This window comes from Talpa europaea (assembly GCF_964194135.1).
Source record: "Talpa europaea genome assembly, chromosome: 8".
Classification (NCBI taxonomy): domain Eukaryota; kingdom Metazoa; phylum Chordata; class Mammalia; order Eulipotyphla; family Talpidae; genus Talpa; species Talpa europaea.
In genome coordinates, this window is record NC_140075.1 from 100,511,120 (window position 1) to 100,528,891 (window position 17,772).

The window sequence follows — 17,772 nt, forward strand, 5'->3', positions numbered from 1 at the left end:
AGGCCACATACAGAGTAGGCATGCAGTAAATACATGGTGTTTTGTGAATGAATGAATTTGTTATTGATATTCTTAAGTATGTCTTCAAAGCAAAATACATTAATCATTGAAAACTTACCTCCAATTGCTTGCCTGTTTTTGTAGCTGAGGAAAATGCGTTTTAAAGGATTTTCTGAAGCCACACAGGAACTAGCATTGAGACTTGAAAGATAGTTATTTTCGGTCTCTGCTTAACCACGTCAGAAGTGAGCTTACAGCCTTTTGATAGTTTCATGATGCAGACAGCAATTTTAGCTTTGTTGCTATTTTGCAGAATATCCCCATTAAGGTCAAAGTAGATGGTTCTTTACTTTCTATTAGCTTCTGTAGTCTCTTCCTGGGAAGGTGACCTGGAAGAATTGTTTGTTCCCATAGAGACAGGACTGATATATACTGAGTTGTCAGAGTCTTTCCGTGATGTCAGGAAAGGGGGTTCATGGTGTAGTGCACCATGTGGGACTCTATTTCAGGGTGATCGAGGGACAAGTTCCCTGGAGGCCACAGCTTCTAATTGACCTCTGTTTCCTAGGATGAGCTCCTCGTCGCTGTCAGGTGGAGGCAGCACTTCCTTGCACTCAGCCCAGACCACATCCTGCTTTATGACCTCAGTACTCAATAGGGAAGGGATAAGGGCTTCCTTACTCCCCAGGGGGACCTATAGCTGGTCCTTCTTCCCTCCGAGCTCTCCCCTCACCCTGCTGGTTTTCCATCTCTTTCTGTAAAGGGTCCGTCTCTTTCTCTCCCTTCACTACTCCTTATGGGGTTTTTGTTGCTGATAGAAAACCTCCATGGTTGTTCTGAAGGGGAATGTGTTAAAATCACCATATACAGGCCTCCCTGATGCACAAGGGTTAAAGTCTCAGCACTATCAAGCTATCACCAACCACTGCGGCCTCAGTTTGATCCCCAGCCAGAGAGCTGACGTACATGGCGGAGCAGACCTCTCCTGTCTTGCCCACTGCTTCTCTCAGCAGTGTATTTCAGTAGATCTGCCTGTTCTGCTCCCTACTCTGTCTCTGGTGAATCCTCTCACCCCCTGCACCTCTAGCCTACACCCCAGTTCTTGTGTGCTTAAATAAATAAAATAAATCTTAAAAAAAAATCACCACATATTTTAACCTGAGATGTGGCATTCAACAAATAATTGAGTAACTACTTTGTGTCCCTGAAATGCCATTCCTTTGTATTCCCAGCCAAGAATGATATGGAAGCCTCCAGAATCTTATTTCTATCTGGGAACAGCCAAAGAGCAAAAATGGAACAACAGTTAATGGCTATTTTGACTACTTTGTTGGCTTCTTGTGTCGGCACCATTATGAACTGATTTTCTCTAGAGAAAGAAAGATGTTAGCTGCCAGAAAAGCCTTCCTTCCCTCTCGCTTGACTCCTAGGAAGTGGCTCCATTTGTATGTGAGCTGAAAGTCGGCCAACTCACAAATTGGTTCTGACGGATAAACAAGGTCTTGGCTTCCAGTGGACTCGCTGCCCTTGATGTGGGAGTCCTGTACGCACCGGCAGACCCATACCAGAGCCAGCCCAGGGAAGTCACGCTTAGGTGGAGCCTAGGTGGCTTTTTCTTTTCTCTTTTTCAGTTTGGAGTGGGAATAAATGATCTGAGTATTTTCAAATAAGTAGGGTCAGGTAAAGCTACTCCCCTCCCCCCGCCCCCCAGGTACCAATGGTTGGAACCTGAAGGTTAGTTTCCTCTGCCTGGTACTCTAACGTGCCTCTGGACAGGACTTTTTTCCTTTCTTGAAAAAGCTTGTTTCTAAATATATTTGAAATTGAACTTACAGTCATTTAAATAAAATATTTTAAAAGAACTTCGATTTCTCAGGTTTTTTTCTGAGATCATTTGTCTTTTTTTCCTGGTAAAGTTCCATTTAGTGACAACTTTTGCTGTGTTTATTTTTTAAAACTCTTTCCAGAGCAGGGGTCCCCTCCCATCTCTGCAGCACATTGTTATGTTGGATGCCAAGTGGAGTTTGAGGTGTTTGATTTTCTGAAAATGTGAACTGTGTGGCTGGAAGATTGCTAAGTGCCTCCCCTTTTTTTTCTTTCACCTTCTTTGTCCCACAGTCAGGAAAACAATGCTGCTGCTGATGTTGGCCATCGCTTTGTTTGGCTTGAGGACGTCCAGGCTCTGACAGGAGAAACCTTCAGAACAGATAAGAAACCGGATCCTGCAAACTGGGAGTATAAGTCCCTCTACCGGGGAGACATAGCGAGGTACCTTCTGGAGTCTCCTTGCTGGGGTAGCTGCCTCTCCTCTGAACTCTCTCTCTGTTGTCTCTGTCCCTCCACTGCCCCCCTACTTTCTATTGGTTTTTATCCACTGTTAAGTCGTTCAGGTATGTGCCTTTGCTCACATTCTAAAATGAAAGCTAAAAGTTGACATCAAGACCCAGGTCGGATTAGTCTTATACTTGGCACAGTGCCAGTCGTACCAGGTCGTCACAAATACTTGTTAAATGAGGTCAAAACTCCCGTGCTGATCAGTAGTGGGATCGCGCCTGTGAATAGCCACTGCACTCCAGCCTGGGCAACATAGCGAGACCCCGTCTCTAAAAAAAAAAAAAAAAAAAAATGAATCTAAAACTGCCTTGGACTCATTACCTGTGGCACGCTAGCCAGAAACCATTCCATCTCATCTGTGTGCCACTAAAAATGCTACGAGATCCTTTCATATGTCCACACCCCACTCATGCCATTTAAAAATGACAAACGGAAATGACTTTATAGGTATTTATGGCATATGTCACCAGGTGATCATAAAAATCGGTGATGGTGTTTGCCTCAGTAATGAGTTTAAACTTTTTTCCTCTGTCAGTCAAAAACATTTCAATATTTATTAAAACTCTTTAGGCATGTAGTACTTTGTAAGATACTTTTGGGAGCATAAAGAACAGTAATACACAATTTCTGTTCTCAAAGAGCTTATTGGTAATCAAAATTGGAGGTGGAAAATCAGGGAATATAAAGCCAAGAGGAAACCTTGCAAACATTGTCATTCTTTTCAGGCAATTTATTTTTTAAAATAAATTTTAATTTTCATTACTTTGCTGCAACTCACAAATTTTAGTTGATCTTTCTTTATCATGACACTATAACTCACCACATAAAGAATTCCAACTAAAATTTCTTTTATCATGTATTACATTATTTTTCAGTGCATGTTTATATGTACACGCTATTTACCAAAATCTCATGGCTGAGGATAAGTGACCACCATACTTAACATGCAGTCTTACATTTTTGAATTTTTTTATGCTCCCTAAGGAGCATTAAAGGTCCCTGAGGAGCACCCTAAGGTCTTTTTTGGTTTTCCATGTCACCCCAACATAGTGTCGCAAGGTGGAAGACCCTGTGTAAGATATTAGGGACGTCAGCAAGCCCTGATTGGGCACAAAGTTTGTACCATGACCCCATTCTTGGTCTTTCATTTGCCTCCGTCTGCCTGAGCCTCATGGCCATCCCGTGAGCAGGAGGCAAGTCAGGGAAAGGAACCCAGGGAGGTTAAAGACTTTCTCAAGATCATGCAACCAGGAAGCAGCACATTTGTGATTTGAGCCTGTGCTTCTCAGACTTCAGATGTCCTTTCTCTGTTCACATGGACATTTTCTAGATGGGGAAACAGGGCAAGACTGGTTCTCATCTTGACTTTGTCATTTCTGGTAACGTAATCCCTGCCTGAGCCTCTGCCTCTTCATTTGGAAATTGGGAATTGTAACGCCTGCTGTGCTTTATCCTTAAATAGCACAAATATTTGATAGAGAATTAGAAATTGGTGTGTGAATTTAGGAGTTACAGTTTAATAATAAAGGAAAAAATAGTAACAAGAGTGGTTCTTGAGCCTCTGCTAAAGAGTGACAGGAAGGGTAGCGAAAACTATATCTAAGCTGCAAAGACACTTAAAGGTCTCGGGCATTGGGGTGACTTCCAAGTCATTTGCTAAAACTGAGCTGAGGGTAGTCTTGCCTGGATTGACAGCTGAACAATTGTGAGTGTTCAGGTCTAGTAAGGTATTGGTGTCAGGGCACTCAGAACTGGTCAGAGGACAGTGGAAATATTGTGTCAGGTACTGAATTTCTACACTTTTTGAGAGGGACACTGATGAGTCACGGACCTCAAGAGGAAGGTGAGCAAGTGACGTGGCCAGCTCCGTCCCGGGAGGACAAGGGCTGAGGGATATTTGGCCTGTGTCGGGGACAATGTTGTTATCTTTTAAGCTTTGTTGGACTATCCTTTGGTAGGTGGATTGGCTCTGTTCTGTGTAACTTGGGAAGGTAAAGCCAGGACTAATGAATGGAAGTTCCAGGAAGTCAGACTTGGCCCCAAATGAAAGCAGGTCTTCAGTAAGGCGAGCGTCTCAGCATGCTGTGTGCTGCATGGAGTACTGCGCTGGGGAACGCGCTGGGCTCTAAAGTTAGTATAACAGTCAGAATTATCTTTAGAAAATCCCTCAGGGCTAATAAACTGTCAGTGAAGTTCAGCTTAGGAGCCAAGTTTTATAAAATAAAAATAATATTAATTTAAGCTTATGTAGCCCTTTCTGTGTGTCTAAGGACTTTACATAAGTGAACTGTTGTAAGGACTCTTCTGGGGCCTAACATATATAAACTTTTTTTCATCATTCCAGCAGTTCAGTGCTGTTATTGTCCGCATTTTACAGAGGAGCAAATGAAGGTACACACAGGGATCTTGTTTCGTTTTTGTAAATATCTTGATCAAGGTCACCCAGCTATTAAATGGTATAGTTGGAATCTGGCTTAGGCAGCCTGGCGCTGAGAGGCATGTGTGAATGGAAGTCCTGGGGTAGAGGCAGCCAGCTTGTTTGCCCAGCCCAGTCAGGGACTTAGCTCTGCTCAGATTCAGAATGAAAGTATCTTCTCTTCCCATAGTCCTTTCTTTTTTCTCTTTTTGCTGTCAAGTGCCTATAGCTGAGCTCATTTAAATTAAATGTGTGTGCAATGGAATATTACTCAGCAATCAAAAAGATAAACACATGCAGTTTGCAGCAACATGGATGGAGCTGGAAGGGATCATGCTCAGTGAAATAAGTCAGAAAGAAAAAGAAAAATACCAGATGGTCTCACTCACAGCAGGAATTTAGAAATCCTAAATAAGGGACCAGGAAAAAGACTAATTAATACAAAGTAAAAATCAAAATCAACAAGCAACTATAAACCAGAGACACACTACGGGGGGCGGGGGGAGGCAAAGGGGGAAGAAGGGTGGGGAGAGGAAGGACTAGGGTCAAAATAAGGGGGGCTTGCAATTGTATGGGGAATATAACCAAAATGAAAATGCATATATTGTGCAAAAATGAAAAATGATGTGAGAATTATATAAAATAAAATATTAAATAATAACAATAATAAATTAAATGTGTATACACAGCCATTTACTGGAACTCCAAGCAAATTGGAGGATCCCTACCTCAGGAATTGTTCAAGTGAAGACTACCAGATTATTTGATAAGGATTTTATAGGAAAAGTACCTTCATTTGCATTAAATTATCTACTAGGTTCTGTCTCATCACCACGATTCTAAATTAAATGATATATTGGATAAAATTAAATGTCCAACAATAGGAAATTGTTGACACAGCCATCCATATTGGACAGTTTGAAACCAATAAAAATTATATTTTCTAAAATTGCTGATACAGGGAAATACTTAAAAGCAGGGGAGAAAGCCTGCTGCAGCTCCTTGAGGTGTGTTTTTAAAAGGCTTTGTGTGGGCCTCCCCAGTGGCGCAGTGGTTGAGTGCTGGGTTGCAGCAGCCTCTGCAGCGCTGGTTCCATTTCCAGCCGCCTGGCTAGGATCCCACATGGTGCACAGACCTCTCCTGCCGCCCGCTGCTCCCCTCAGCAGTGTGCTTCGGTCCTTCTGCCTGCTCTGCTCCCTGCTCTGGCTCTGGTGAATTCTCTCACCCGCCCGCACTTCTGACTGTACCCAGTGCTTGTATAAATAAATAAATCTTTAAAAAACCAAAAAAATAAAATAAAAGGCTTTGTGTGTGCACTCACACAAGTTGGGAAATGGAAGCTTAGTAGTATAGACCAGTATGGTTTTCGGTAACTTTTTAAATAACTTGGTTAGGGTCACCCAGGTAGTATAAATGGTGGCGTTTGGACCCAGGCATTTTCATCTAATTTGTTACAAAATGCTGCTATTAAAAATAGTTTTACAAAATGCAGTTTGTTTTTTTTTTAACTTTTTAAAAAAAGAGATTTATTTATTTATTTATACAAGCACTGGGTACAGTCAGAGGTGCGGGAGAGTGAGAGGATTCGCCAGAGCAGAGAGTAGAACAGGCAGAGTGACGAAGTACACTGCTGAGGGGAGCAGCGGGCGGCAGGAGAGGAATGCGTGCCATGTGGGACCCTCCTCCGGTGGCTGGGGAGCAGCCGGGGATCGCACCAGTGCTGCAGAGGCTGTGGGCAGCTTCACAACCCAGCGCTCAACCCCTGCGCCACCAGGGAGGCCCCAAAATGCAGTTTTAAAGTCAGAAAAGTCAGTAAACATTTTTTAAAGAGTTCTTGGGAATATCTAAAATAGTGTTCATTTTTAGTGAAAATAGTAAGGAAACAATATTACTAAAATAATGAGAACAAAACTAGTTTTTAACTTCAGATTTGTTCCCCAGGGAGTGATAGATTTAGAGCTGCAGCTTCACCTCTTCTTGTTGTTTTTGGCTCATAGCGGAAGGGAGAGATGGTGCTGAGTGCCCCAGGGAGAACGGGGCGAGGACGGAGAGGAGGGTGAGAGCTGGTGTGGAGGTGTGGAAACTATTCTCCCTAAGTGGAATTCATGCACTTGAGAAGCAAGGGAGGAGCTGGAGAGCTTCTGGGGCCCCTAGGAGGTGATGGGCCTGGGTGAGGTGGAGGCAGAGCTTCAGGATGCTGGTAGAAGGTGCATGTCTCTCTTGCCTTTTTCTCCACATAGCACTTTATGATGAGAAAAAAATTAAAAATTCAGCAAGAGCTGAAAAATTATACATTGCACACACGTACTCACCCCCTGCATTCTGCCTTTGACATTTTGCTACACTTGCCTTATTACATGTCTTTCCATTCACCCAGCCACCAACTCTTATTTTTTTTGATGCATTGCAGACATCCATACACTACTCCCTAAATAGTTCAGCATTCCTATTGTTCACTAGCATTCAATCTTTGCTTGGTTTTTTCTTTTTGATTTAAAAACGTACCTACAATGTGACACGTACATCTCTGTTTGCTGAGTTTTCTCAGTGCAGCTGTAGAACCCAAACCGATCATGCCATCTCCCCAAAAGCAGTTGCTCTTCAGATGTCTCCACTATCACTTTTGTTTGTTTTAGAATGTCACATAAGTGGTGTGTGCCCTTGGTCTGGCTGCTTCCACCCAGGCAGGGTAGTGTTTTTGCAAGTCACCCGCCATTGGCGTTCATCACTGGTTGGCTCTTTGGTGGGGGATGCTGTGCCTCCACCGCCGTTCAGCCGTCATCTTGGCGGACACCTGTGCTCCTTCCAGAAATTGGCTGCCGTGAATGAAGCTGCCGAGAACACTTGTGCACACGTCTTGGCAGACATGTGGTTTTCCTTTTTCTTGGGTAAATACCTAGGAATAGAATTGCTGGGTCATAGGGCTGGTCTATGTTTAGTTTTTTTTAAAAGAAACTGCCAGACCTTTTCCCAAAGTGATTATACAAGTTTACATTCCCACCAGCAGCATATGAGAGCCCTGGATACATCTTCTGTCGCTCACCAACATTGGGTATTGTCAGTCTTTTTAATTTTAGCTGTTCAGCTGGATATGTGGTGTAGCTCATGGTGGTTTTAATTGCATTCTCTGATGACTAATGATGTTGATCACTTTTCTGTGTACTTATTGGCCATCACGTCTTCTTTCATGAAGTTTCTGGTCAGATCTTCTGCTCCTTTTCATGGGTTGCTTGTATACCCTCCCCACAGGCTGGGACAGTTTTCCTCAGCTCTTGTGCAGACTCGGTGGCCCTTTGTTCTAACTCTGGGGACGCCTACACGCTCTGTGAGAGCATTTCAGAACCCAGCCTCTTTTTCTCTAGAATAGAAAATAGCCAAATGTAATTTTATTTGGCATACTTTTTTTCAGAATTTAAAAATGGATCTAGACTGCTCTGTTATCTTCTCAAGTGGGGACACAGCATGTTAAGGAAAAGGGGCCTGGTCTAGGTGACATATAACCGAAGTATCACTGAAAATCTCAGTGTTCTTAGGACTAGTGTGACAGGGGTGATGACTCCCGCTGTGCCTGTTGTGGTGGTGGAGTGTCAGAGTGGAGGTGACAGTACTGTAACTACGAAGCTCCAGAAAATGGAACTTAACTAAGTTCTGGAAGACAGGCGTGATCTTAAATTCATGAGGCAGCACTGAAGCTAGAGGAATATGTCAAGCAGGCAGAAAAAGTCAATTGCTAATCCTCATGTTTCTCTAAATAGAAACAATTTGAAGGTAAAGTGAGTTTGAATATATGCAGTCAACTTGCATAACAAGAGTTTGTCTGATGAGCTTTTAGTCATTCAGAGCTAGTGCACATGTTCCCTCAGTAACTTTTTTTTCTCTTTCAAATAAAAGATACAAGAGGAAAGGAGACTCCTGCCTTGGCATTAACCCTAAGAAGCAGTGCATATCTTGGGAGGGGGCTCCCACAGAGAAGAGGCGCTCGCACAGGCATGTGGAGCGCTACTTTACGAAGAAGAGCGTGGGCTTGCTGAGCATCGACGGGGTTGCCATCAGCAGCACAGCAGAGCCGCCCTCCTCGGAGCCAGTCTCGTTCATCCCGGTGAAAGATTCGGACGATGTGGGTCCCCCCGTTACAACCTGGCTGAATCCTCTGGGCATCTATGATCAGTCCACCACACAGTGGTTACAAGGACAGGGTCCTTCAGAGCAGGAGCTGAAGCAGCCGGACGCACAGCCAGACAGGGAGAGTGCGCTTCTCAAGGCTAAGGTGGAGGAGTTCAACAGGAAGGTTCGGGAAAATCCTCGGGACATCCAGCTATGGATGGCATTTGTTGATTTTCAGGTAGGTTCTGCTGTCCTCGGTCTCTTACCTTTCAGTGACAGCCCAACTTTCGGGCACTGCCCCGATTTACACTGGGGCAGTGTTTGAGCTCCTGGGGGAGCCCTGCCGGGACACACAGGGTGAGCGGAATGCGGCCCTGCCCGAGCTTGCTGAGGGGCCACTGAGCACGTCAGACTGGCATGAAGGACGAGTGTGTTCTGAGCCATGTAATGTTGTGAAGAGTAGTTTGGGGGTGGAATGAGGGCATGAACGGCCATTGGGGACTTAGAAAGGGCTTGCAAAAGATTCAAGTAGAATATTGAAAGAAGAGTCGGTGCTCACCAGGCGGGAGGGGGTGTTCCCAAAGTATAAACAGAAGGTGCCGGATGCCCCACTCACCTGAAAGGAGGGGCTGCTCCTCGGGCTCCCCGGGGAGGGCCTGCTCCCTCTTCCCTTCCATGGGTTCATTGTAGTCCCTCTGACTTCTTTTGAACCACTCGTAATGTTTCCCACATTTAATTGGCAAAGTTGATTCTTCAGAAAAGGTTTTCGTGGCACGGCATGCTAGTTTTTGATTCATAAATCCATACTAGAAACGACAGAGTAGACAGGTACAGCAGATAAAGTAAAGATCAAACGCTCGGTGACACAAAACTCCAAAACCTCAGAACCTTTTCTTCTTAAATGTCTTTTCAAAAGACATTGTGATGAGCAAGCGCTTATTGAGGAAGTCCGAGCTACAGTTCACCTTGAGAGGTGAGAGACCCCTGGGGTTCATAAGTCACTCCAGTAGTATCGAGATTCTGGGGCTCCCCAAGTTCCGGCTGTGTATGTAAGTTGATGTTTTTGTTGTTGAGGACGAGGTCATGAGAAGTCCTGGCCTGTATGCCATCGAGGAGGGTGAGCAGGAGAAGCGCAGGAGGTCGCTGAGGCTGACTCTGGAGAAGAAGCTGGCCATTCTGGAACGGGCCATCGAAAGCAACCAGAGCAGTGTGGATCTGAAGCTCGCCAAGCTGAAGCTCTGCTCCGAGTTCTGGGAGCCTTCAACGCTGGTTAAGGAGTGGCAGAAACTGATATTTTTACACCCCAACAATACTGCCCTTTGGCAGAAGTACCTTTTATTTTGCCAGAGCCAGTTTAGCACCTTTTCCATATCCAAAATCCACAGCCTGTACGGGAAGTGTTTGAGCACCCTGTCCGCCGTCAAGGATGGCAGCATCTTGTCTCACCCCGCCCTGCCCGGCACCGAGGAGGCCATGTTTGGTAAGATGATAATGCATGCCCTTGAGTGGCTTTTCAGCTTTGGTTGAAAATGAAGATTTAGTTTCGGTTTATTTAGAGAAGTCTGACTGACTTTTATAAAGTGTTATGATGCCTTTGAACTGGAACAGGTTGTCCTCCCCTGCGGCATGTAGGTGCGCGGTGGGGAGCAGGCCTCAGAGAAAATACCACCGGACTCGAAGTTCCAACTTTTCTGCTTATTAACCAAGCAAATGTACTCAGGTCTCTTCACTGTTCGGACTGTCGACAGTCTCTCCTTGTGAGATAGACCTGCCTGTCTTGCCCAGTTGCCGGGTCTCAGCAGTAACGTTTGTGCGCTGCCTGGCTGGCACCCCTGCAGAGGTATAGGTCATTGCTGTTACTCTGCGGCTAGCAGCTTGGTGTGCTCTGAAGAAGCGTAGAGTAGAACTTTGTCCAACAGTGAGACTCAGGGAGCAGCGTGTTAGGAAGGTGCTGGAATCACTCTCGACTTGAATCCTGGTTTTGCCCTTCACCCTACCAATGAGTACTTTATTAACTTCCAAAAATATAAAATCTTGCTCTGGGAATAATAATCATTTACCATACCGATGTAAAGAGCTTCGTGATGGTAAGTGAAATTGTACCATAGTTAAGATGAACTGAAATTTTCACCCGTGAATCCTTGCTTTGTTTACTGCGGACTCTGAGCCAGTGACGAACTTGCTGGTGAGTGGCGCCATCTAGTGGTCAATTGAGTGCCGCTCTTTGCTTTTTGATAAAAATCCACTGTTCGGGCTGTGACAGTCTCTCCTTGTGAGATAGACCTGCCCGTTTCGCCCAGTTACCGGGTCTCAGCAGTAACTGAGATTTCTTTGACTAAAATTTTTCTTGTAACAATGAGCTTTCAGTATTTGATAGCCAGTCTACAGAGTGACCCTTTCCTATTTCACCTATGTAGTTTTCGTTGTTAGTATTTATTTTTTGTGATGGTTTTATATAAAAATTAGAATCAATATACTTTGATTATGGTACTATTGTGAACCCTTTTAAATCAGTGCATGCCTGTGTTACAGTTTGGAAAACATTAACTGTAATTTCAGAGAAAAGATATTCTGGGTGTTTAACTGTATTTTTAGAAATCATGTTCTTTCCCCTCAATGGTGCTAACGGTTGCTCTTCCCTCTGCTCTCCCTGGGCTTAGCGCTCTTCCTGCAGCAGTGCCACTTCCTGCGGCAGGCTGGTCATGCGGAGAAGGCAGTCTCCTTGTTCCAGGCCATGGTTGACTTCACCTTCTTCAAACCCGACAGTGTGAAAGATCTGCCCACCAAAGGACAGGTACCCCGCCCCCACTCTTCTCACCCCTCTTGTTTTCTTTTAGTGTGAGTGTGGAGAGTGTGAGGTGGTGGTAGTAATTTTAAAACAGCATACACTTTTCTGTTAGTCCTGCTGAGCACTGTTTCTCAGAAACATGCTGGTGATCCCAAGAAAACCCCAAACTAAAGTCGTGAAACATGGAGAGATGTTTAAGTTTTTCCCTCCAAATACAAAGACTCACTTTATTTTGTTTACTTATGACTCTTGTTTAAATGCTGGCTCTCCCCGCCGGCCGGGGAGACAGTGGTCATGCCTTTCTCCCCATGGCTGCTATCCTGTCCCAACGTGCCTTCCCGTCAGGGCCTGTGCCCCTCCCCTGCTTGGCCTTCACACCACCTCAGATCCTTGCTGGACTTGCTAAGGAAATGACATGTTGGCTCTTTGTCAGCATTGATCCCTAACCTCGTAGATGACAAGAACATCGCCAGCACTTGTGATGTAGAGCAGGAAAACAATTTGCTAGAGCTCTCCATATAAGAGGACCCACTTTTCTCTTTTTTCTGCTGAGTTAAACTCAGTTTCCTTCCACAAAAAGGGTCTGGTAGAAGAGGGAAAAGATATCTGAATTTATGCTCAACTTGCAAAGATCTTTCTGGAGAGACTGAGGTCTCCATCTTGTGGACACTCCATGAACTCCCTGCAAAGACTTTTTTATCATTTTTTTTAACCTGTTTCTTTTTCCTAGCCAAAATTGTGCTAGACTATCGGTTAGTATTGGTATAACTGATGATTAGTTTAGTAAGCCAGATAGCATAGTTCTTTTATGAATATCTTGTGCTACAGAAGTGATTCTTAGCTGACTCTTCGGGGCATTGGGTGTGTGGTTGTGGGGGGACAGTCAGGATCAGCATCACCCTGGCCCCCACCTCTTTGTTGATGCTGCCATGCTCAGTGCAGTTCCTGATGGGGTGCAGGGGAGGGCCCTGCTCAGGACCTTGAGTCAGGAGGCTTGAAAATGCTGACAGCACATGTAATTTTAAGGCATTTACCTGAAAACTTTGAAACAAAGCTGTTTAGTGACGTTTTGTATCTGTAAATGAGAGATACTTTTACCACAGAGATAAGTCATATGGCAAAAACAGGCCATCCGGTATTACTGCTCTGTTCTGTGGACTAAGTAAATTGGTTATAACCATTTGTCACATGTTTTTAGAAAAAATACCCTTGTTTTTCTGGAGTGGGCTTTCCTACCCCCCTTACAGGAACATCACCTGTAGAAAACAAGTGCTCTCCTCAGTGCCCCTTCGGAGGCGGCCGGTGGGCGCTAGGTGGGCAGGGACTCTCCAGGGGGTCAGGTTGGATGACCTGTGGCCCCGGCCCATAGCATGCCTGTTGGAAGCCTGCTTGACTTCAGGTTTTTTATGAAAGCTTTCACTGAGCAGGTTGCTGACTCACTTTAAAGTTCCTGTTGTTGGTAACGCGATCACCTTCTGTTCACTTCTGTGCTCATGTTCTGTTCCATAGGGAATTATTTATTGCCAGCGACCTGGCTACCACATATGGCAGATCTAATGCCCAAGCAAGGGAAGGTGAGGGTGTGATCATGGACTTGGTGCAGACCTTTTTAGTCGGTGGATGGCATGTTCAGCTTTGTGCCAACAAGCATTTATTGAGTCCCTACAATGAATTAGGCAGCTGTGCTAGGTGTTGGAAACAGTTGCGAGGCAGCTATGCCTGTAAGAGCTGAGTGTGTCTCTGTTACAGTTTGATCCTCTTTCTTTTAAAAGATCTTGGAAACAACATCACTTCGGGTGTTAGGGGACCACATGACTTTAGGGGAACTAGCACAGTCTCTGGCTAGACACTCCACTCTTGTCCAGCAGCCTGCCCTTGTGATGACCTTGGCGGGTCTTCATAACCCATCTCGGAAATGTCCTCCAGTCCCTTGGCCACGTTCTGTTTGTTAGACATAACTAGGTGCAGCTCACACTCAAGGTTATAAGTGTCATAGGGTTGGGCGACTGTCATACAGACTAGAGAGTTGCTGTATCTGTTTTGGGGTGTGTATCGTGTCTATGAAGTAGACACGATACATAGACAGATGACAAGCAAGATATCAAGACTCATAAGCCCTTTTCAGGTTGACAGCACTTACTTTGCCCAGTGACTCAGCAGTTTTGTGCAGGTTCGGCTAACCTTTAGCTCTCCGCCTGTACAGGTGGAATTCTTTGAGCCCTTTTGGGACAGTGGAGAGCCCCGGGCTGGGGAGAAGGGTGCCCGAGGCTGGAGAGCGTGGATGCACCAGCAGGAGCGCGGTGGCTGGGTGATCATCACTCCAGGTAAGGCCCCGTGAGGGCGGCGCATCCCTCCCAGGTAGGATGCAGGTGCCTTTTTCTTCTGGAGTTTGTTTTCCATTCTCCATGATTCTTTGTTGTGTGTATAAGCTGTTTATCAGTAGCTTAAGAACATTGTGCAGACTTCAAAATGTCAAAAATCTGTGAAGCAGCTATACTGGGAGAATAGACTGCCTCTTCCCCTTAGAGTCTTGAAAGCAGCCAGCCCACTCCCTCATTTCTTCAGTACAAATGCCATGACAGTTTGATTTCTTTAACGAGGAAGTCATTTTTCCATTTATAGGTTGCTCCTAGAGAAATAATAGTGTTACTAATCCCTACTCCCCATTTTAGTGTGTATTTAAGGCAGACTTTTGTTTTCCTTGGCAATGTACAGATAACAGAGCCTTTGAAAAATATTTGTCTTTTAGAAATACTATAAAATAGGGGGCCTCCCTGGTGGCACAGGGGTCAAGCCCAGCACAGTCACTGTGATGGCCTGAGTTCCATCTTGATCCCGGCCTGGGAGCTGACCCACGTGGCGCAGCATACCTCTCCTGCCTCCCTGCAGGGTCACAACCAGTCTGCAGAGCTTGTCCAGGCTCGTCTGCTGGACACTGTGATTGTGTGTGTATGTGTGTGTGTCGAGTGCCAAGCAGTTTTACCACATGTGCAGCTCCCTCCCCCTGGCCTCATGCTGGAACTTTCTAGTCATCTCCACCTCCCGACCCACCCCTGGGAACCACAGATCTGCTCTCCATCTCTAGTACTGTGTGGGTTCACCAGCGTTACATAAGGGGAATCATACGGCATAATGATTTTTTTTTAACAAAAATGTTTTCATTGTAAAATATACATAAAATTTACCATTCTTTAAGTATACCATTCAGTGACAAACTCCACTCACACTGTTGTGCAGCCATCACCACATTACCTCCTCAGCTTTATCCTCCCCAACTGAAACTGACATTAAATACTAACTCCTGGGGGCCTGCCTGGTGGCGCAAGGAGTTAAGATGCAGCACAATGAAGCTGTCTGCAGCCACTGCAGCACGAGTTTGATCCCCAGCCAGGGAGCTACCCACATGGCACAGCAGACCTCTCCTGTCTCGCCTGCTGCTCCCCTCAGCAGTGTATTTCAGTAGATCCGCCTGTTCTGTTCCCCGCTCTGTCTCTGGTGACTCCTCTCACCCCACCTGCACCCTGCACCTCTGGCCTACACTCTAGCTCTTGTGTGCATAAATAAATAAACCTTTTTTAAAAAAGAAACTGACAAATTGTTTTCTGGGTAGCTGTTCTATCATACATACCCTGTTTATATACTGAACTTTACAGAAAATTTAGACTTTTCTTCCTTTCTGCATATTCAGAAATATGCAGAACATTCAGAGTGGGAAAAATTAGAGAATATCTTGAATTGATTTTTCTTTTAGAAGTTCTAGCGACTATAGGTATAAGGGCACTAGCTAAAATTTCTGACAGGTAACCAATGCTGTCATTAAATGTCATTTAGCATTCCAGTGCTGAGTTGTCCAGCACAGTAGCCACTAACAACATGTGCCTTTTAATTAAATAATTTAAATGAAATAAAATTTAAAAATTCTGTTTACTAGCTACATTTCAAGTCCCCAATAAGTCACGTATGACTAGTGTCTGCCATATTAGAAATGAGATGAAAGTTTCAGGAACATTTTCATCATTTCAGAAGTTGGACAGTGCTGTTCTAGAATATGTGTCACTCCCATTTTAATTGCTGTGATAGCATTAAAAATCACCAGCCATTCTGTTCTTTGCCTGGCTACTTGATGGATTAGGAGAGATTTCCTATATGTCACTGAGCACCCAGATACTGGCACAGGTCCTTCTCATCTTGACATTCCAGGTATCAAAACAGGTGCCCACCCCAGTAGCTGGCATGGGTTTCGATGGTCATTTCATTTGCTGCTTAGGTGAGCTGAAGTTTTCATTCTTGTCTAGATGAGGATGATGATGAACCAGAAGATGAAGACCAGGAAATCAGAGATAAGACACTGCCCAAGTGGCAGATCTGGCTCGCAGCTGAGCGGTCCCGAGACCAGAGGCACTGGCGGCCGTGGCGCCCTGATAAAGCCAAGAAGCAGACTGAGGAAGACTGTGAGGATCCAGAGAGACAGGCAAGTGCCCCCCCCCCCCCAGGAGGCTCTCCAGCCATGGGGTCTTTGCCTTCTCCCTGTTCCTATTTTGGTTATTCAGCAGAAAGTTGCCAGCATTCTGAGCACTTCCCTGGCCCAGGAGAGGCTGCTGCTCTTGTCCCTTTCTCTGGAAACGTCCAGAACACCTGTGTAGAATATTACACTGAATACCAGTGTAGAATGTCATGTCCCCTGGTGACAGGGGAGCCTCATGCACTTGACCAGATAGTGCCTGTCCCGAGCAGGAGGCCTGGTTCCCAGGGTCACCCTCCAGTGACTATCTTCCAGGTTTTTGCTAGTTTTTCAGGTGGAAGCCTGAAAGCTCAGGGTGGAAAATCCATTTCCCACCTCCATTCTTGGATCCTCAAAGGTGCATATGTAGGTCTGACTGGCAGTCAGGAAGGCCTGAATGTAGAGGCCATATTGGGATGCTTGGTACAGAGCTCGTCTTGCTGGGGAAGGAACCGATTATTGAGTACCGTGTGTGCCCAGCACTTAGGTTCTCTGGCTTTTCCCCAGCCTTCCGCAGGCTCCTCTGTGTTCTGGAGCCAGCAGCTTGGCAAGTTTTACAGTAAATGAAGTAAGATTTGATTTTAGTACTGGGAACTGGCCCAGTTGCACCAGGGTCAGCCATACTGTTCAGCAGGTGTTACAGGTACAGACTGAGCCCTCTTTACAGCAATGGCCTCGCTGGCGTTGGTGTGCTTTATAGTCTGAGACCCTCCCCTCGAGTTGCTTGTTCTGCTGGTGGGGCTTTTGCCTGTTTTCTTCACTGCGGTGTCACCAGTGCCTCCACCAGGCTGCTCCTGTGGTGAGTGCGCACTTTACAATCCTGGATGTTGGATGAATCCTTCTTTGATGCTGGAGCTCTTGCAGAGGGGTGAGCGCAAGTGAAGGCCCCAGATAGCCTGGAACATTTGAGGAGGGGCAAGAGGGGTTACCTTCTTGGGGACAGTTAGGGGGTAGAGAATTTGGAAAAGAGAAAGAAGGGCTGGAAGAAGGGGTCAGCTTCTAGGGAAACCGGAACAGTGAAGTGTCTCTCGCCAGGTGAGTCTGCCCCTGAGCTCCTTCTCCTGGTTGAAACTGATCTTTCAGGGAAGAGTGGGTTGTTTGAGGCTTGTCTTTTTTTTTTTTTTTTAAGGTTTATTTTATTTATGCATAAAGAGCTGGGGAGTAGGCCAGAGGTGTGGGGGGTGAGAGGATTCACCAGAGACAGAGTGGGGAACAGAACAGGCAGACTGACAAAATACACTGCTGAGGGGAGCAGCAGGCGAGACAGGAGAGGTCTGCTGCGCCATGTGGGTTAGCTCTCTGGCCAGGGATCGAACTTGTGCTGCAGTGGCTGCTGATAGCTTGATAGTGCTGAACTTAACCCCTTGTGCCACCAGGGAGGTCCACGTTTGAGGCTTTTAATAGTTAGTGGTGACCCTTCATAAAGAAGTTGGCTCTCCAGGCTCAGAATGCTGGCAGTCTCCCGGAAGCTGATTTCTGGAGCAGACCTACTGCTATGAGAAATTTGTCACTTAGCTTTTTTGTGTAAGCAAAGCCTGGTGGAGAAGAACTTTCTGATTAATTGATGTTTCTGATTAGTGCTGAAGGCCCGGGCGGTCTGGTTTTATTGTGCTCATGTTTTGATTTCCT

General features: G+C 45.5%; 1 protein-coding gene across 2 annotated transcripts in view; it reads left to right on the forward strand.

Annotated features, from left to right (window-relative positions):
- Window positions 1-17,772, forward strand: part of NRDE2 (NRDE-2, necessary for RNA interference, domain containing) — a gene marked incomplete at its 3' end in the record, with an annotated part of 40,929 nt that overhangs the window by 15,719 nt on the left and 7,438 nt on the right. Inside the window, exons 4-9 of one of the 2 annotated variants that reach the window (XM_084240790.1) lie at window positions 2,119-2,268; window positions 8,642-9,092; window positions 9,929-10,334; window positions 11,515-11,648; window positions 13,846-13,966; window positions 15,938-16,113. In XM_084240790.1, the coding sequence (XP_084096916.1) occupies window positions 2,119-2,268; window positions 8,642-9,092; window positions 9,929-10,334; window positions 11,515-11,648; window positions 13,846-13,966; window positions 15,938-16,113 (1,438 nt within the window). The remainder of the gene's footprint in view (window positions 1-2,118; window positions 2,269-8,641; window positions 9,093-9,928; window positions 10,335-11,514; window positions 11,649-13,845; window positions 13,967-15,937; window positions 16,114-17,772) is intronic. The other variant, XM_084240789.1, reaches the window with a different exon arrangement.